This window comes from Tympanuchus pallidicinctus, unplaced genomic scaffold (genome assembly GCF_026119805.1).
Source record: "Tympanuchus pallidicinctus isolate F22 unplaced genomic scaffold, pur_lepc_1.0 scaffold3, whole genome shotgun sequence".
NCBI lineage: Eukaryota > Metazoa > Chordata > Aves > Galliformes > Phasianidae > Tympanuchus > Tympanuchus pallidicinctus.
This window is the reverse complement of record NW_026294747.1, coordinates 77,664,223-77,685,672: the sequence shown is the minus strand read 5'-3', so window position 1 is coordinate 77,685,672 and position 21,450 is coordinate 77,664,223. Positions and strand designations below refer to the sequence as shown.

Genomic DNA, 21,450 nt, shown 5'->3' with positions numbered 1-21,450 from the left:
TTAGCCACATCACAGATCTGTAATAATGCTTTCAGAATTTGAGCAAGTTTTTTGTCAATGTTAAATCAGAACTTTCGGGTTTAAATAGTTATCTGTGATATTGCAGAGTGTTCATCTTTCTTCTTTCCTGGGGAGGGCAGCATCAAATTTTGATTAATGAAAATCTTAAGGAGACTACTGTAGAGCCTCAGCTGCAAATTAAAAGAGGATCCTTTGATGTGTCTTTGCATTGCAATGAGGGGAGTTTCCCTCATGCCGTGGAGTGCAGCATGCCTGCTTGTACACAGAGCTGGAATGGTTACCTCTTTGTGCCAGTCTAGCTAAAGATCTGTGACTATTCACATGGGGTTGGACCTAACCCTCTGCTTCATTATGTATCCATGGGAAATAAATGGCTATGGAGTGTGACTGAGGCAGCACAATAGCTGATTTTCCAAGATGTAAGGCAATATGTGTGTAATATCAATGTACAAACAAGACAGCCTTTAGTGTTGCTTTGCATAGACTTTCGTGAAAAAGTCTCAGTATTCAGTGAAGGCAGCACTGACGGCATTCAAAATATGCTGCTTTAGGGCCCCTTGAAGATGTTTATCCTTTCCTACCTTTGTTTGAAGCACATCTGCTGTAGTTCAAATCCAAAGGCAGTTTGTTTGCCAGGGTTCAGATTAGATCTTTAATTAAGCTTTCATCCCCACTAGCACAGACAACAATGTCAAGTCTGTAGACCCCATGAGAAAATATAGCTTATTCCATTGGCTCCCATGGCCTGCAACATTGTTAGCGTGCTTAAAACTGGGCTGTGAGGAGAGTGAGTACTGTATCCTAAAGGAAATCAATTTTTATTCTAAATTCAGTTTGTAACATTATTAAAACCAATTTAAATGTGTCCTTTAGGGTTAAGCTGTGGTCTAAATGGTTCGGTCTCCAGGGTACTGTTCTCCAGCAGTCCCTTTGCTCTCCCCACACTGTGATAAAGCCTGAGGGAATTGGTGTAAACAAGGTGATGACATTCATTGGAGGATAAAGGTCTGAAGAATTTTGCCTGAACAGGGCAGAGGATGATGCATTCAGTACTGTCTGCATAGTAAAATCAGGGGAACTGCAAGTGAACACCTCTTTGCAAAACTTTATTTCCTGAATTTCAAGACCTTGAAGACACCATAACAAGATAGTCTTAGAGTTAAATCTAGCTGGCAACCAGTCATGAGTGGCTCATGAGCCAGTACCCCAGGGCTTGGTACTGGGACCACTCCTATTTAACATCTTTATCAGTGGTCTTAACGAGGGAATTGAATGCACTCTCGGTAAATTCATGGATGGCACCAAACTGGGAGGGAGTGTTGATCTGCTGGAGGGCATTAAGGGCACTACAGAGGGACCTGGGTAGACTGGATCAATGGGCCAAAGAAAGCTGTATGAGTTTCAGTAAGGTCAAGTGTCACGTCCTACATTTGGGTCAGAACAACCCCAGGCAATTCTACAAGCTTGGGGATGAGTGGCTGGAAAGCTGCCTGATAGGGACCTTGGTGTACTGATGGACTCTTGGCTGAATATGAGCCAGCAGTGTGCCCAGGTGGCCAAGAAGGCTGGTGTCATTTTGGCTTGTATCAGGAATGGAGCAGGACTGTACTTGGCACTGGTGAGACCCCACCTCGAGTACTCTGTTTAGTTTTGGGCACCTCAATACAGAAAGGACATTGAGGTGCTGGAGCAGGTCCAAAGAAAGACAAGACTTGTGAAGGGCTTGGAGAATATGCTCTATGAGGAGTGGCTGAAGAAACTGGGGCTTTTTAGTCTGGGGAAGAAGAGGCTGAAGGGAGACCTTATTGCTCTCTACAAATACCTGAAAGGTGATTGCAGAGAGAGTTGGATTGGTCTCTACTCACTGGTGACAGGTGACAGGACAAGGGGAAATGGCCTCAAGTTGCATCAGGGGAAGCATAGGTTGGATACCAGGAAAAATGTCTTTACTGAAAGGGTTGTTAAGCGCTGGAATAGGCTCCCCAGGGAGGTAGTTGAGTCATTATCTCTGAATGTGTTTAAAAACCATTTGCATGTGGTGTTCAGGATATGGTGGATTGTTAGAGTTAGGGTACTATGGTTAACTTGATGATGGACTTGGTGATCTTGAAGGTCTTTTCCAACCTGAGCAATTCTATGATTTTAGCAATGGCTGCAGAAACACCTTTTCAAATTCATCCTCTTTCCTAATCTTTGGACTTTATTGCTGAGGAAAGAGCCGGGAGCACAGGAGCATTCAGCAATTGTTTTTTCTTTGTTTATGCAGATATTGGTTGTCACAGGCTGGTACAGCTCTCTCCTCTTTAATCATAGGGGTAGAGCTGAAGGTAATGCTATTCCATTTATTTACATTTATGAGTAATTTTCCTGTGCCTCACTGAGCACATAGTTACCTTTCTGAGGTAATTATTTGCCATTGGAACATGACATATTTCTTGTATTTCTTTGAATTTTGTTTACAGAAACATTCATCTACTTCAGTGGATCGTATCAGATGCACACAGAGATAGCCATGTCTGATCTGGGGAGTCCCTTCCTTGTCAAGCTGTCCCCTGGTTATTCCTGCTGTCAGGTAAGTTTTGGACGTTAATCTGCTCCAACCTTTGTAAGCTATCAGTCACCTGATGTGTTGAAATGCTATTTTTCTTGTTTCTAGCATTGCTGCAGAAAAACTAGCTCCATTTGAATTACTGCAGAATGAGAAAGAGAGTAATATTTTAGGAGCAGCGAGGTACTTTTTTTTTGGCTGCTTTGCTGCCTTTGTATCTGATTATTATTCTTTCTAGAGCTTCTATGAGTAGGCTCAGATTTAAGGATATTCTTTAGAGGTTTTTTATGCTGTGAAAAACTTAGCTGAACAATATTACAAGGGCCATATCACCGCATAGTCAAATCAAGCCTGCCTTTTGAGCCAAAGCTGGCAAAGAATCCTCATGCTGTTATCTGTTACCTCTGTTAGCTGGACATTCCTATTTCCAGCTTTCCTTTACGGATTTGTGGTTCGAATTTTCTACATGGATTGAATGTGATAGAATAATTGGAGAGAATTGGCTATCATGCTTCAGACATGTACTAAGTTTTATTAATTGAGGAGACTGCTTATTAAACTGAACTGTGCAGTCACTAACCATTTAACCTGTAGTTCGGTTTTGTTGTTGTTTATCAAATATCTTATAGTTCTTTAGAGAAATGCAAAAGTGAGAATGGCACTTGACCTGAGAAAATAGAAAGATAACTGGAAAAAGGAGGATCAGGAGTGCTATTAAGAAAGGAATAAAAGAGAGCAAGTCTGAGAGTTAAACATGAGAACAGCATTTTCTGATTAGAATGTTGCCATTTTCAAGAAAATTATTTTAAAGTTGAAATTGAGGAAATAGCGCAGAAAAATAGCAGAAATTTATTCTTAGCAGCATGAGGGCCTCATAGGCTGAGGGATCTGAAACAAGTGTTTGTTTAAATAAATCTGTTGTATTTGATGCTGTAGCTGACAGCCTACGCACATCGGTGAGTTACCAGATCTCAGCTAAATAGTTGCATCTTGCAGCTGAGTGGAAGCATTGTAAACAGCTTAAGAATACTTTTCTATCATTTTACACAATCTGCCCCTCCCTGATCTTCACGTGTCATCATATTGTTGTAAAGAATCACAAATAAAATAGATGCAGAATGAAATCGAGCACAACACTGCTGCAAGGAATACCGAAAGCCTCTCATAATCCCATCAGAGTCCTGTCCCACTAGACTTGGAGTACCAACAACCTTTGTGCATACAGTGCGTTCATCCAGGCAGTTTCAAATCTCTTTTGTAGAGTTTGATAGCAAATAGATATGTACTTTTCAAGTTCAGATAAATTCATCTTAGAATCTTTTAAGGTTACCTGGGCAGAACTAATTTGTAAGTCAATGAGTAGTTCCAATTAAGACCTCTTGCAGTGTTTGGTATGTATTCCAAATAAACATAAATTCAGTAGAGATGCACATGCACTTCTTCAGTGTAGTCAGAAATTAAGGGTATTTTTGAGCATGCACATATTGTGTATACTTAAAGACCCAAGATTCAGCAAAACCCCCCCCCCAAAACAGTGAAAGTTCTCATCCTGCTATATATGTCTGAAAAAAGAGTGTTTCTGAAAACTGGAAGCTTGGCTTTCTGCCACATTTTCCCTTTAGGCTTTTATTTCTGGGAAACAGCAAGGAATAGCAGTTGCTCATTAGGATGTGTATTGATGTGTTATGTTCTCTGTATTTAGATGTAAGATGTTGTCCTATGTTGGATGTCCCACTGAGAGGATAAAGGGATCTACATAAAGAATCTATGTTTATTAATAGCTTTACAAGTTCTTTGGCTCCAGTGGTCAAATTTAAAAAAAATAAAAAAATAAAAAAAAATGGAGTTGAGGGATAACAGTTTTGCATTATGCCTCAATGGCTAATTGAAGCTTAGAAGTAAATTCTTTGTGCAGCTTCTTGTAGCAGTCATTCAGTAGTTGTCAGCTAAGAAATATCTTCATTTAGCTTAAGGTTTTAGAATTGTAGAAGCAAATTTCAATCCCAGCTCTCTGCTTAAGTACTTTTTATTGACAGAAAAGTAAGTCTACAATGGAATATGTAGATGTAGCAAGCAAGGGTAGTTTTTATTATTAATAATTTTATTTCTTATGTAAGGAAAAGTCAGGAGATTTTTTTGAAATATATTTGATAAACATACTCTTTGTATTTAGAAAGGGGGGTAGAAAGGTGTTTGCTCAAGTATTTGTTTATTCTCTCAATAACATAATCAATGATAAGAAGTTTGCATTCACAGTAAATTCAGCAAAAGTTACATGCACACACAGCACACTGTTTTGCCAGTTATTTGTCCAAAAAGTTCTTGAAAATCATTATATTGTGTCAACTGTCCTGCTCAAACAAAAGACCTTTATTTTTTTTTCGTGTGTGTGATTGAAAGCTAACACATTCATCTGTGCTTGTTCTGGGGCAGAAGACAGTTACATTTGGCCATTAGCCTAACATGGTCTGAATTTCTTAACTCATTAATTTTTGATAACAAACTGGAGGGAGGAAGAAGAAAAAGGAAATTTACTCTCAGTAATGTGAGAATCCAAGGTGTTCTGTGTGAGATCATATGAAAATGGGCAGAGAACTGTGCAGCAGCTCATTTTTTACCTTCACAACATTTCAAGCATTATCAAGGCTTTTGCAGGAAAATAAAGTCTGCAAATGTAAGAGAAAAAAAAAAAAAAAAAAAAAGATTTTGTCTTTCACAATGTGAACAAGCTGGAAGAGCTCACACTAAAAAACTAGTTTTTAAAAATCTTATCTTTTCATTGCAGTTCTCTGCTTAATTTTTGTCTGGTTAGAATTAAATAGTTAAATCTGCTTTGTTCCGTATTTCAGGGCAAGCATAGTGTGATGAGCTTCTCTTTGTTCTTGCCTGTTGGACAAGCAGCATTTTTTTCAAGCCTAATTGCTGCAGAAATTGGTTTTTATTTTTCCTATGTAGCAGTCAATCCACTTGTTTCAAGCTATCGACATGTTATTGCTCAATAGATGATTGACTTCAAATAATTGTCATTGATGTTGACTGTGGAAATAAGGCTCCCTACATATAAGAATCCTGACTAAGTCTTCAGAGATTAACATAATCATTAAGCTATTCCATTTTTTACATTTTCTGAGCAAAATAATCTTTAAATACCTTCTAAGTTCGTACTAAACTGAAGAGAAATTACTGGAGATGATATCAATTGGTGTATATCCCTTGATAGATGCAAGTTAAATTTTTTTTTTTTATAATAAGTTTTCCTTTATATTGTGGTTTTACTTTTGGACATACTACTGCTCCTCAGCATGCCATTCCTAACTTTCTTCTATGTCACAGTAATGTATATTCCTGCTTGTTGTTTTGGGCTACAGTGCATGTACAAGTTTTGCTCCAAAAGCAATGCCTCCTATTTATTTCTGTGGAACGTGAAAGAGCTACAAAGAGCAAAATAACACTATTTGATATAGAAAATTATCTTCTCAGTTACCAAACACTATTTTTCAGTATGGCTGCCACTATCATTTGTGCATTTTTTCCATGATGAAAAGGAGTCTGTATGCATTGTTCATAAAAAATTTTGCCCAGTAGAGTGAACCCACTGTTTCACACCTGCTGTGACAGCTTAATTGCTAGGTAAGTGTTGCTAATACAGTAAAGTTTTCATCAGTCCAAACAGATGGAAGTCAGAAGGTGCAAAAACTAAGACTGGCAATGTACTTCATGGTCTTCAACATGGTATGGGCCCTGTTCACTTGTTGCAGGATCAATTTTGTCTTCTCTGGTGTGGCTCTGAAAATCTGAGCTTTCAGCTTAGTCAGTATCAAATGTAGTGATTAGAGCTGATGGTTTGTCCAGGTGACACCATGTCTCATTATCGATAATGGTGTGATTCAGGAGACTGTCACCTTCAGCTTTGTATTGGCTCAGTAGATCCTGACAAATGATGTTCATTCTGTTCCAGTGTGAGCATTCACTGGCACAGACTGCAGAATTCCAAGGTTGTCAGCACTGTTTCCAACACACTGAAACTGATATTCATCTCTGTATGGTTTCCTGGTCATAATCGTCTGATTCATGCAGATGAGCTGATTGAGATGCTCACAGTGTGAAAATTGTGCATGAACATCTGGAATGTGGCTTGTCTTTCATGTGACTGTTGTCAAAATGCACCACCCGCACCTTCAGTGTGCTCTATCCACTTTTTGGTCTTCATAGACGTTCATCAGCAATCTACTAATGTCAATGAGTACCATTTTCTCTGGATGCAGGAATTCAATTCCACACCTTTGTTTCAAATATTCTTCCATGTCAGATGCCTTTCTATCAGACTTTCTCTGCTGCCATCTATTACGTGGCAACAAAATGTAATGGAATATTGGTGGAAGGTTCAACCTGCCATATCACCAACATCCGTCTCTGACATTGTGAGCCAACATAGTAAAGTGGGAGGCATTCATTTTGGAGCCATGCTCTTATATGAGTTGGTGTTGAATTTATTTTAGATTGATTATACCATTTTTAAAGTGTTTCATTACGATCTCTTTCAACAGGTAAGATTTTGGTATTGGCTATCTCAGGACTCCCAGCTTTCAGTTTTTAGGAGGACTGCCTTGAATGGAAGTTTGGAGAAAATGTGCGATATTTTAGGATTGCCTGAGATGGAGTGGACAAAAGCAAGTATACCAGTAGTAGACAGTGCAGCTGGGAACTTATCTTCTCAGGTAAGTGGAAATTATGTCAAATGTTAGCTCCAATTTGGCCTTTAGAATTAAATTACTTTCATAATAGAAGGTAAAAAGAGAATTTCTATCCTTTGAAAAAGAGTTCAGCTCTATCAATAGGTGTAGGTATTCAAGAGCAGCATCGTTTCCTTACCTCAGATTTCAGTACATGACTAGTGAAGTGTTTTTTAAAAAAAGAACTTTAAAAAATTCTAATCAATGAGGGCTTAATTATGTTGGCTGAAGACAGAAGTGCAGAACCTTGAGTTTAAATGAACTCTACTTTCATTTGTAGTCTCCTGAATATTTTCTTGTATTTCTAAATGCATTCTTATAATCCTTACACTCACAGTAACATATGTAAGACTAATACTTTCTTTTTTATATATTATACTCAATTTACAAGCAGAAAACTAGAAATGAGGAGAATCATTATTGAAATTATTAGCTTAAAGAAAATCAGAAACATTGATTTTGTTGTAGTTAAGTTATACTTTACATATCTTATGCTCATCTGTCTCGCTCCAATTTATAGGAGGGAGATGAGGTTCTTTTAATATCTGTATACCCAGTGTGAGATTAAGAAACAACAGTTCAAATGTTGGTCCAACCAATTTATTATAAAACCTAATCAGGGAGACGAGGAAGGGAAGGAGGGCGATAAAAAAGATAGGAAAGAAGCAAGAATTGTGTAAAGCGGGGATAGTCACCACCAGGATGCAGCAGCGGTCTGGTTGCATGACATTTGAATGTCCAAGCCAAAAGCAGCAGGGGGGGAGAGCAGCAGCGTGGCCTTGGGCAGCAAGCAGGTAGCAGAAAGAAGTCGCAGAGCCAATCCGGGAGGAAGAAGCAGGACTCAGACAGCAGGCCCAGGAGAGTCCATCAGCTTGTAGGAATTCTGTAATGAGGAATCTGATGGCAGACACCTTTGTTCTTCTTTGGCAATTGTGGTAGAATGCAAAGCAAGTTCAGGAGGGAGAGAGGGAGGTCGTGAGGCTTCTCATGTCAAAAACTTCTTCATGAAGAATCTGTTGCCAGAAAGCATCCACCTCATGATTGTAGGTCCCCTTTTTAACCTTCTGCCAATGCGGCATTCCTGGGCACTTGGGTAAGAGTCATGTGCAGCCCCTCCTGAGACAAGCCCACACAGAAGACCGCTTCACGGCCATTAAGCTACAGCTCATCTCTCTCTCTTGTTGCCCCTGGCCTTGTCCATCTGTGTCCCCCAGACAAAGGATTTCACAACCCGTGCCTAGGACTTGCTTGGGCTTGCTCATCTGTGTCCCCAACAAGCTTTAAGACAATGATGTAAAGGAATAATATCTTACATCATCACACATTATAGAGTTAGTTATTCAGTAAAGCAGGCGTGGTGTAGAACTTAGACTAAGTTATAAATTGCCATGTTTGTTTGTCCTGAATGCTCATTTTAAAAGTTCACATAATCATAGAATCACCAAGGTTGGAAAAGACCTAAAAGATCATCCAGTCCAACCGTTCACCTATTACCAATAGCTCCCACTAAACCATGTCCCTCCACACAACATCCAGTCTTTTTTTAAAAAGTTGTATAGTTTTTAACAGTTTCAGCAGGAAGACAGCTCATTCAAGCAGCGATGGCTATTATCACTTGAGATTGAGGCAAGGTTGCCTGGGTTACAAAACTTTCTGTAAGTAAATGCGGCTGTGGCTTTGACAGATGAGGAATAACTTTCTGACTGATCAAATCTCAGTCTAGCTGTTGCAGGCTGGTAATCCAAGTTGGCTGTAGGTGGTATTTATGTCCTGCAGAGAGAGTAAATAGTAAAGAAATATGTATGTGCCTTTTTATCATGTTGCTGCTAATGAACTTGCTTCCTTTATCTTTGCAGATCATTTTCCAAGCTACCATTAGAGCAGCAAATGCTACTGTTGCTATAGATAACATCAGTATAACAAAGGAATGTGAAGTTGTGAACATATCACTATCAGCTATCAAGCCAGAAAACAAAGGCAAGTTTTGCAGTTCTCAATGTGTTTTTTTCTGATGCTTACTATAAGTAATTGGGATCCCACTGACATCTTCAAGACATCTGTAACAAAGTAGGACATAATCTGAGGAAAAAAGTCCAGCTTCATTAATGAACTGTATGTAATAAAACCTTTCACACGATGTTATATAGTATGTGCTTTAAGTAGTTTGGAGTAGCTCTGTGAAGTAAGCTATAAAGCAAATGTCCAGATACCACTTACTGTGTAGAACCTGCCCACATTTATGCTTTAATGCATGGACAGAAGCAAAGCATCTTACATCTTTCACTGATGAGCACTGTCTTTAAGGCAAGAGGGTGCTCCCATCATCACTGTCAAATACATAACTCAAAGCAAGCTCCACCAAACTTGTCTGTGTGCCCACACTCTCTAATCTTGAGACGCGAACAGATGGAAACATAGCTATGACCTTCTGTCAGACTGTTGCTTTTTCAGATCCCTACTATTAATGCTATGTTCTAAAATGACATGAACCTAAATGTAGTCAGTGGTAATGCTGCTAAGTTATACCCAACAGAAAGATGAATATCATCTTTGTTGAAAATTTTAAAGGCGAGTTGGAAAATTTCAGTGTTGAATTTTTTAAGATTTCCTTGATATCTATATCTGTCTATATATCTCTATATTTATACAGTCTGATAGTCTAGTTAAAAGTAACTATATAATTGATGAAAGATTCTTTTATTATAATTTTATTTTTATTTTCCTACACCTACCCACTCTATGCATCAATCACAAAGGCATAGCAGCAATATGATTATCTAAACACAATGACTTAAAGATGAAAAGCTTCATGCCATTCCTCTCATTCTCTTTCAGAAACCTGCTAAAATATAGTCAGTAGTCTTTTGCTATTTTTTAACCTTCCTCTTCCCCATTCATTGAAATTTGGATCGTTTTCTGATACATATTTTGAAAGCTCATTATTAGTGCTGTAATGCAAACGTTTTCTTTTCCTGGAATTTTCACTGTGAACCAATTTCTGCAAAGTATGAGGGGTGCTCTTAATGTAATGCCTCCTGTCTTATGTTGCCTCATGATAACAGAGGTGGGTGTTGGTGGTATGGCAGTAGATGTGGAATCACATCACCAGTATCCTGTCATGTTTTTTTGCTGTGTGACAGGTAACAGCAGAGACACATCTGAAAAATTGTATGAAAAGAGTATGAAGCATAGGTGTGGAACTGAATTTCTCCTTGCAGAAAAAAAATGGCACCTGTTGGCATGCACTGACACCTGCTGAATATTTGTAGAAACCAAATAGAAAATGTTAGTACAAGGGAATGTTCTGCATGAACATGCAAATTTTAATAAGCACAGCATGCAAGCTCTTGTTCGTGGCTGGTAGAAGTGCATAGCTTATGGGGGTGACTGTTGAAAAATTTTGGAGCTGAGAATTTACTCTATCAAATAGTGTTATTGTGGTCTTTGTATTTGTTGTAGTTTCCATGGGAATAAATAGGAGGCATTACTTTTGGAACAACCTACATATCTGTGGGGACTAGTCCAGGTGAGAAATCTGCCCTTACTCCCATGTGAGTGAATTAATTCTGGCATATGGCATTCCCACCTGAGGACTAGCTAGTCACTGTCACCAGCGGTGGTAAGGAAACTGCTGCTTTTTCCAATCCACTCAGATTCCCTTTAATTACTTATTTATCTGTTATCAGGCAAGCACTGGTTGTAGAGCTTAATCTCACTTTATGGAAAAAAAGTTCCTAAAACATCTCATGCTTCTTCAGAGGTGCTTTTCAGTTATCCAATTTCTGTTTGTCTGGAACTTCATTTGCATGTGCTTCATCTATGTGTTTCAATCAGTAACAATTTTCTTGTTTGTACTTACGAAAACTCTCAGACATATAATGAGAATTTATTTTTCTTAAAATCATGAGACTAGATGATTGCGTGTTAACTCATTGTATAGTCTGTTTTAACTATGGTCAAATGAAATTCTTTGTTGCTCCTCACTTTGATCTAATCTCTGAGATGTTTTAAATTTGGCTGTGTTCCATCTTTAGAATCAGAGTGTGGTGAGAATTTTATGACACATATAGGAAAAGTACCATTGGTACAAACCTTATAATACGTTGAAATTATTCTGTTTTTATGTAGCTCACGGTCAAAAAATTAGTTTATCTCATCTGGTTTTGTTGCAATTATGTGACTCTAATATATATTATTTTTATTATTACAGTAAAATTTAGACACTTATTCCAGATTCCTAGTTTCATTGTACAAAAATACATGTCCCAGACTAAAAAAGTCCTACAGATTTATTCTACCTAGTAGAGAAAAGTAAAAACATCATAAAATATAAGCTATGAAATGTTCTCTTTTTCAAGTGCTGCTACTCCTGACTATTAGTTCACAACTTCTACAGTTGAAGAATTTACTGTGGCTATAAAGCTATTACACATGACTTCCACGCATTAAAGCAGAAGAGAAAAGTGGCTGTCTTTTTCAAATTGCAGATTTACAACAGTGACCTAACATACCTGTCATGTTGTGTGCTCACGTTCTGGAAGATGAATGTTTGATATAATTTCTAAGGTCTGCAGCCTATGCTTTTGGTGGAGTTCAAATTTTCACTTTTGCAACCTAAGAATTACATGGTGTAGGAAATATAAAATTTGAAAGTGATCTGATAACATAAAGATATTTTTGGCATTGTCTCCGATTTTTGCAAATTGTTCTATATATTTTTTCTCTCTTTCTCTTTTAATTTACTCATTTTTCTTGTTCGCTTATGTGGATTATTGGATTTTGAGCTATATCTAAACATCTTATTGTAGCTAAATAAAATTAATCACATTAAATCACATTTAATCATCATTATCTCTACAATGTACTATCCAGTTGAGCATAAGCATACTCAGATCAGCCTTAAAGGAAGTAGTTGCTGCTCATAAGCTACTTCCTAAGTCATAAGCTGCTCATAATCTCACTCTCTATGTATGAAGTGTTTAGTTTCACTGAGAAGGCAAATGAAGAGAATGATGCATGTATCATTTATTAATAACTGTGTTTGTGGTGTAAACACTATTGGGTTTCTAAGAACCACCTTTGTAAAATAAAAATTTCCTTAAGTATTATAAGAATTTTTCATAATATGGATAGATTCTAATCTTACCAAAGCACAAAACTTCTCTGGTTATAAAGCAAACCCTTCCACTGACAAAACACCTTCCAAACACTTGTCTCCTATGCTTTGTTTCAGCCTACTCCTTTGTTTCAGGCAGATGAGTAACTTTTAAAGGTGAGGCTGGGATTAACAACAAGCTCAGAAGGATAGGCTGAAGTTAAAGAATTGAAAAGGTTGCCAGCTTGTAAACAGAAGGGACCTGAGACTGGAATTGCATTGACAGCTCCATTGCTTGAACTTGCCCATATGGGAGCAGACTACACTAATATTTTAGATTGGAGGAGAGATTTAGACCTGACTTGCTAAATTTCCAACAAAAGCGTCAGTTAATTATTTGGGAAGCTCTCTTATTACTTTGTGACTTTCCTATATTTCCTATATCAGTACACTAGTCATTCACATTCAGGATTTGCAAATGACAATATCACAAGAACAGAGAGTTTTCCAGTAAAATTGGATCTAATAAACCAGCATGTTTGGACACTATTTTTCTTAAAAATGTTGTTGTGAAGCTGCCTTTAGTTAGATGATTGGATGTTTGCCTCACTGCACAGAAAGGACTTGCTATCAAAAACAGTTGTACAGTGAATATGATTTTTTTCATGTCATTAATTAGAATTAATTAGAAAATGAAATTGTATCAAATGTATGTGACAGCACAGTTATTTTCATGGGCCATATTTGGGATTGATTAGCATGAATGTGCACCCAGAGAATAGTGAATTACCTGTGTAAAAATCTGAATTTTTTTGAGACCTACAGTTAAGCTAAAGGTTGTTAGGAGATGTGCACTGAGTTTACCTTGTTAAAAATACAGGTCCGTGGTGAAATCACTTAGGCTGTTTTTACAGCATTTTCTTCCCCCTCAGTATATTTTGTCCATTGTATATGCCCTACTTTTCCTTATTACATAGGAGATATATACCTATTATCTATAAGCCATATTACTAAAAAAGTTCATGTGACTGTAATCACAAGAAATTAATAGCGGAAGGAAATGTTCTCAAGAGTTTTGTTTTTTTGTAGCCATACAAGAGAATGCTGTACCTGTCTGCCCTACGTGATTGTTCAACTACAGTTCTATATATATTAGTATCATAATGCAAATCAACTTAACATTCAGTTTTGAACTTTTATGTAATAGTTTCAAATTATTTTTAGAGCTTTAGAGAATAATATTTGGGGATGGAAAGCAAAGGAGGTGGGCACTCCCACAGAAATTTTGAAAAGAACTTGTCAACATTCAAATAGATGAGATTTTTTTTGTCTGTTTTTTCAAATAGTCTTCTTTACTATTGATGACCTTTTGCATTTTTAAATTTCATTTTTTTCAGTGTGTTTACACTTGAAAGTGTTTAAAAATAATGTAATAGGATCCGTATATCTGTAAAGTGTTTTGGATCCTAGATATTAAGATGTCAGTAAAGTGACAGCTAACTATAAGTCTTTAAATCTATCTTGAAATGGGTGATTAAAAAAGGATATGAATGTCTTGACATATGAGGGTCTTTTTAAACACCTCTTAAATTTAAGTGAAAATTGTAAGCCAGTAATGACGGATTATAACTTCTCACCTGGATTTTTTCATGCCAGGCTTTCCTCAGAATGCTGCATTATGTGTAAATACACATTTGCTGCCAGACTGAGAAAGATCTGAGGGGAGTGGTTGTTGAGATTTGTGAACCGTCAGTCTTGCAGAAATCCTTACATAATAATCATTCAATTTTAACAACTGTTTTCAGTATGAGTGTTTCTTAAATTCTTGTTAGGCATTCATTCAGCTTACACAGAGAAGCTGTGCATATGATTTGGGGATGTTTTTGAGTGTTTTTGAGTTTCTAAAAAAAAAAAAAAAAAAAAAAAATATTTAAATATGTAAAATCAATTTGTAACAATCCAGAATCAGCAAGAAATCTCAAGTTGTGATAACAAGTCAGCTCAGAGAAGACTAAATCCACTGACACTGTAAAGGCAATTTCCTCCAAACGTCAATACTAGCAATAATTTCCTCATATACAAGGAGCAAAAAGCCCAGCAGAGTCTGTAGGACTCAACAAAGAACAGAAGAAAGGCAGAAAGTAATATATTAGAAGAGAATGTAGATTAATTAGTGTCTGTTCACTATGAGGGGAACTGCGGAGGAACCCAACCTGACTGACTTTCACCTCTGAGATGATCAAAGTGATAATGAGGAAGTAAGATTGAAGCATTACAAAACACTTAGAAGCAAATGAATTTCACCCAGGCTCTACCAGCTTGCTCTATACTTTTATCTTCCCCAGATTTTAAAAACACTAGGTTTAAAAATTTGTTGAAGGTTTGAGAGTTATTTTATCTCAAAGTGCTCATCCATGCTTAAGATAAGGGCACACTTTGTCTTGTTACAAGTTACAGTTATAGGAAGTCTGGGCTTGGAAACTTAAATGTTACATCTTTCATTTTTGAATGTTGCCTGTATACAAAGTTTTTCATGTTTTTTGTAGCTGTCCTAGGTATTTGAGATAGTTTCTCGTTCTTCTTTTCAAGCAAAGAAAAGGTAGATCATAAATAGCTCACTTCATCTTCCCATTATTTTGTTCCACCAGTAGATTATCAGTCATTTCCATTTGCCTAGGTCCTTGTGCATCTGTTAATAATTGTTGTTATTCTAGCAAAGCAATATTCCTAAAGAAAAAAAAAGAATCATACTTCATGCTTGATTGACATACACCCTATATATAGAAAAATTATATTTCCTTTAATCTCTTAAATTTTATTGTTTTCATTTGTGTTTTTATGTGTTTTGGTTAATAACACACTAAATCCAGCCTTTTTTAGAAAACCACTAATAATCATATACTGGTTAAACAGACCAAGAATCATATACTGGTTAAACAAACACAAAAGAAACCAACTCTCCTCATATTTTCCATCAATGGAATATAATTCTCTTTTCCATGAGATGTCATCTGAAATGGCCACAACAAATTGTGATAAATCTTTATAAAATGATGGTAGAAATGGTAGTCATGTCTGTGAATATTTTGTGGCTTACACATTTAATGAAGTACTGGGTAAAAGTTCTTGGAATAGTTTTCCTAATGTTTTCCATTGAATGCTTGTTCTAATGACAGTAAGCAAAAGTATTGTTTTGTGATTAGAGAGGAATTTTTTAAGTGTAGAAAATATGATGCTGCTTCTGTTTAATATTGTAAATATTAATGTATGTTTTTCATTCATCTTTCAATCCATTTATTTTGCATTTTATATATTTTGTAATGTATTATTGCTGTGTTAAATGAAGTACTGAAGAATAATGCAGATGAATATATTTTTCAAACCTTTGTTAATACAGTATTTTGTGTTTCAGAGTTGTCCTTTTACCAATATTGTGGCATTTCTTTAATACCTGGTATTTAGCTTGATTTCTTTTACAACTAGAAGAATGTTTTTGTTATCTTTAGCATATTTGCTGAAATTCGGGAAGTAAAGAATTTATTCTGACACTAGCATTTATTCCCTAAAAGATCTGGCAGAAATCTTGTTATTGCTTTGTTTGTGCTCTGTTTTTCTGCTTTGCAGCATGAGATTGCGAGGTCTGTTTTCAGCAGCTCCTCACCCACATTGTGTGCTTTGTCTGCATTGCTTTTAGAGAAAAGTCTTCACTTTATGTATCCATTGTGTATAGATTTAGCTTGGATGTTCCTGTGGGACTGTTATCTTACTCCATTTTTATAAAACAAATACAGCATCTTTTCCCCACAATGCTCTAATACTTTTTTTTTCTAGGATGGTGGTGACATATTGGAAATGTTTTATTTCCTTTTCGCGTTGTAAAGCTTTCTTAGTCATGTCTTGCACAGAGACAAAAAGAAATGTTTCTTACCTTATTTCAGCTTCTGTGTGTGACTTTGAAAGAGATAACTGTGGTTGGTTTGAAACTGCAAATGCAGATGGATTCGACTGGATAAGAAGTTCCAGCAGTTCTCTTGAACCTGCTTTAAAGCAGCAAGCTCCTCCTCAAGATCACACCTATAACAAGTCTGAAGGTAAATCAATCCAGGCCTAGACACAAAGGGCTGATGTAGATACACTGCTCTTTAATCAGTTTTAAAGTGGTGATTGTAAACTATTTCCAAACATGTAGAAACAATGTCTTACTTCAGCCTGAAAAGTTGTTTTATGTTTTCTTTTGTTAGGTCATTTTATGTTCATTTTGAAAAACAGCAGCAGGATTTCACAAGTTGCTCAGCTACGAAGCCCAGAGTTCAGACAAACAGGATCAAATTGCACAATGTCCTTTTGGTATGGGAAATTTTTTTAAAAAGATTCTGGATCATCTCTCATTGTTTCTCTTGGATTGAAATCGTGGCTATAATTTACAGTAGTACACAGCCTCCTCTACAGTATTTAATATCTTTGTCTGTTCCTTAATCAGACAGTCTTCATTATGACCAATATGTAGATATAATCTGTAGAACAGAACTGAAACCTAGGATTTATTTGTTGTAAGGCTTTCAGCAAAGTTATGTTAAAGGACAATGTCTGCATATACACAGGAAAATATCTCTAGTATTTTGATAATATTTTGGATTAAAATCAAATTGAAAATGTTCTCTCAAGACTTAGAAATCATCCAAAAGTTTAGTACCTCACTGAGTCATCGTTTGAGTTATCAATAGAGTATCCAAAATTGAATTGTACCTTCTTTGAAAGATAACTCCAGTGCAAGAATTGGAAATCCAATTTCAATCCTTTTCCAATATTCATAGGGGAAAAAATTATTTCAGCTATTTTCTCACCACAGTCTTTGTAGAATCTCTTCAAAGAGCAAAATAAAAAATGAACTGTAATTATTTGTATATTAATGTCAAATTTATATGGCTTAAATAAATCTTTGCATGATTTTAGCATTATTCTGTGTGTTGCTCAGTAATGTCAAATATATTTACTGTAGAAAGATGTTTATCAAAGAGTTGATGTGTAGGTCTGGAAATACCACACTTCTGGAAACAGAATGAGGAACAAAAACAGTTTAGCTATATGTTCACTCAATTATATATTAATGACTTTAAAATGATGTTTTAAGATACTATTTTAAAAAAAAAGGTAATAAAGCTTTGTTTTTATTATTTTAGGTATTACAATTATGGACATTCAGTCGGAGCAGCAGAGATGCAACTGCTTGTGGATGGGCTAGATAAGCCTACTGTTCTTTGGAGGGTCTATTACAACCAGGGAAATCAGTGGTTGAACTCAGTCATTCAGCTTGGACGTCTTTCACATTCCTTCCAAATTTCGCTCAATAAAATCAGTTTGGGATTTTATGACGGTGTCTCAGCAATTGATGATATTACATTTGAAAATTGTGCTCTTCCACCTCCAGCATTAAGCTGTGAAGGTCCTAATTGGTTTTGGTGCAGAGACACAAAAGCGTGTATTAGCCGTTTATTGATATGTGATCTTGTGGATGACTGCGGGGATGGATCAGATGAAGACAAGTGCAGTGAGTACTTTCCATTATTACTTTATAGCAAAACAAACTGCCAATTAATCTCTGCATTTAAAAAATAAAAATAAAAAGTGCAGAGTACAAGTACAGCATATCAGTGTCATAGCCGGTGGTGATGCAACCCAACATAGTTACTGATAGAATTCTCTGAAAATTATTAGCCTAAATGTGTATGATGAGTAACATTTGAGGGTAAATGTAATTGTAAATCAAGCTCTTTTATTCTAATGAGTCATATTTCTTTAATTCTTCTGTAAAATACACACATGCATTACAAATTTATTTTAGTGGAAAGAATTCATTCTTCCAGTTGATCTCAGTTAATGTGGTGGTTTGGGCTACGCTGATAAAAATAAAATAATATACATAGACTGAAAGAAGTGTACGTCCTATCTCTATATAGATCTGTCTAGCTAGAAAATATTAAACTATCTGTATTATTAGAAGTTACTAGTTATTTTGTGCATCTCTTTCTCTTTCAGAGAAATGACTTGTAGGAATTGAGAACTGTTGATCATTCATGTTTTTGGCATTCAGTTGCAGTGCTAAAGGGCAGAGATTCATTTTCTCACCCAAGCATGCTTTCATCAATTTTAAGAACTCAAAAACATTAATATTAAAATTAACTAGCAGATGCTTTACCATATCCTATTGTAATCAAATTATGCAAATCAGAGTGAGCTTGAGAAACAGTGGACAATCTACATGCTTGAGGAGACACCAGACTGCACTGATATCTGCTTTGTATGATCTGAATTTCAAAGACAGTACACGGTTTCCAGACTATCTCAGTTTTCCCACCTGTAAAATGCTTATCTTCCTTTACACATGTTGAAGTCTACAGTAAGGAAATACTGAATGACTGATTTTGAAGTTTTAAACATTGTAACAAAAGCTTACATAAAATGTTATGGGATTAATAATTACATATTAATCATAATTTACTGTTTATGAAAGGTAGATGAAAAACAAGAATACAAGTTAACCATTTCTAATACTCAGCATTAGAAGTTCTAATCAATATATTTTGTCTTGATGTTAAATAATGTGTTATAAATGCCTTTTGAGTTTAGCGTCTGTCATATGAAAACATATTAAGTCACTTATTGCATCTAACTACAAAGTTAAGGTCTGTGATTTATTTCATCCAGTTCATCAGTTAAAAAAAAACAAAAAAAAAAAAACAAAAAAACAAAAAACAAAAACAAACAACCAAAAAAAACTAACCTTCAGAGTTTTTTTCATACTTTAATTATAAAAAATGCATTAATCATTTTACTCTTCATGCTATTAAATAGTTCTTCACAGTATTTATTGAATGAATGAAGTATTGATTACCAGATGTAATGAGAGAGAAAGAAGTTAACTAAAGGCTTTTCTTTTGTTTTGTTTTATTTTTGCCTATACAGGGGTAAATTTGTTTTTTTCTGGGGGGGGGGAGGATTATTTCGAAAACCAAGTGGGTCTATATTACATGTATTTGAAAAGGAAAAAGGAAACAAATTATTTTTTTTTTCTCAGAAAGACAGTGAATAAAGAGTATATTAAAGCAATACCTCTTTCTGATAGCATTCTGCTTACTTTACACCTGACATTTTGTTCTGCACACATTTCAGACCCTGACCTACAGTGTGACTTCGAAAATGGGCTATGCAATTGGGCACAGGACACTGAGGATGACTTTGACTGGATCAGGATACAAGGACCAACCCCTACAGTTAATACAGGACCATTAAAGGATCACACAACAGGCACTAGTGTGGGACATTACCTGTACATGGAGTCTTCAGAGCCACAAGAATTCGAAGATAAAGCAGTTTTGCTTAGTCCTCTCTTCAACCCTACTTACAATCGAACCTGCATTTTTCGCTTCCATTATCATATGTCTGGAAAGCAAGTTTATACTTTGTCAGTCTTCCAGAGAACTATGAGTAATACCAAGGGAATACTGCTGTGGTACAAATATGGAAATCAAGGAGAAAGTTGGATAAGACAGACGCTGTACATCAGCAGCTCTAAGCCATTTCAGGTATGTTCTCTCTAGGTTGTGATATGTTTCCTTGATGCAAAGTAAAACTCTGAAAGTTTATAAATGACAATGCAATCTAAAAGGTCTTAGTAAACATCTGATCACATTGACTTTGCAATATGTTTGTAGGTTGATTTTCTTTGAGGAAGTACTTCTGAATTTATTTTTTTTTGGTGGAATTTATTTTCTCCCATCCCTAAAAAGGTGGTAATCTTTTGAGTATGAACAAATGATATTTAAAGTAGGAGATTTTCTTTTGAGCATTGTTTACACTGAATTCTTTGTAGATCTGCTACAAAACAGGTTGCTTACATTTCTGGACTGTTTCCCCAGTGTTTGAAGTGCTTAATATCTCATAGGTGATATTCAGATTGAAAAGGAAATGTTTAGATTCACTTGATACTATAAAGCAGGATGGTGTTGTTTTTTTTTTTGTTTTGTTTTTTGAGATACCTAGGGTGTAAATAAACTGTAGACACTGAAGATGGTCTAGATTTTTTTTAAACTTATACCTTTACTTTTTCTCTTGGAAATTTAAAAGATAAGCATCCAAATAAGGTAACTGATACCACATATTCCTCTTCCCTCATTATGCAAGTCTGTCATTTGTTTGTCACATTCCATGAAAAAGATCATTGTTTATCAGTAGTATGCCTTACATGTTGACATTTTTGAGAATGTTTCCATACAGGTAAAGGCAATTATAGTAGACTAAACAGTTGTCATGTTGTCAGTTTCCATTGACCATGTCAGCCTCTTCTCAACCTTTTTTTCAGAACTTTAAATTTCACAGGAAACCTCTGTTCTAAATGCTATCAAACTGTGGCTGAAGTTTGTTACTGTTCCATTAGATATTTTTTATCAGTGTTAAATAAGATATCAGTGAGCAGAATTGATCAGATGAGTGAATCAGGAAATTCAGAGGTAAATTTTTTAAATGAAAAAGATTGTCTCTGAGCCAAGATTAAGTGTATTTCTGATGCTAAAATTAACTACTAATAAAGCTAGCCCTATTGGCTACACATACTTTGTACCTGTACCTGATCCTATTTTCCTTTTGAATTCAGAAAATGTTATGACAGAGAACTTTGAAAGGAACTTAATAATCTGGTATTCTAATATGAGTATTTACTGAATATATTCGGGACTTTCTGGGAAGTACTTGAACTTGAATGGAGAGCTGCAATTCTCACTTTCTTGGGAGGAGTTGAGTGTCTCAAGAGGCAGGCCACTAAAATGATCCAGGGAATGGAGCACCTCCTGTATGAGGACAGGCTGAGAGAGACGAGGTTATCCAGTTTGGGGAAGAGAAGTTTCTGGGGAGACTTGGAAGCAGTCTTTCAGAATCTAAAGGGGGACTGTAAGAAAGAGGATTCTTTCACAGAGTCTGTTATGATAGAACAAGGGAAAATGGTTTTAAATCAAAAGAATGGAAATTTAAATTGGATATAAGGAAGTAGTTTTCTCCGA

General features: G+C 35.9%; 1 protein-coding gene across 3 annotated transcripts in view; it reads left to right on the top strand.

Annotated features, from left to right (window-relative positions):
* MALRD1 (MAM and LDL receptor class A domain containing 1) overlaps positions 1 to 21,450 on the top strand; it is a 208,024-nt gene that overhangs the window by 28,198 nt on the left and 158,376 nt on the right. For all 3 annotated transcript variants that reach the window (XM_052693982.1, XM_052693983.1, XM_052693984.1), the window contains exons 11-17: positions 2,484 to 2,593; positions 7,117 to 7,287; positions 9,159 to 9,279; positions 16,336 to 16,488; positions 16,639 to 16,744; positions 17,578 to 17,945; positions 19,568 to 19,980. In XM_052693982.1, coding sequence (XP_052549942.1) covers positions 2,484 to 2,593; positions 7,117 to 7,287; positions 9,159 to 9,279; positions 16,336 to 16,488; positions 16,639 to 16,744; positions 17,578 to 17,945; positions 19,568 to 19,980 — 1,442 coding nt within the window. The remainder of the gene's footprint in view (positions 1 to 2,483; positions 2,594 to 7,116; positions 7,288 to 9,158; positions 9,280 to 16,335; positions 16,489 to 16,638; positions 16,745 to 17,577; positions 17,946 to 19,567; positions 19,981 to 21,450) is intronic.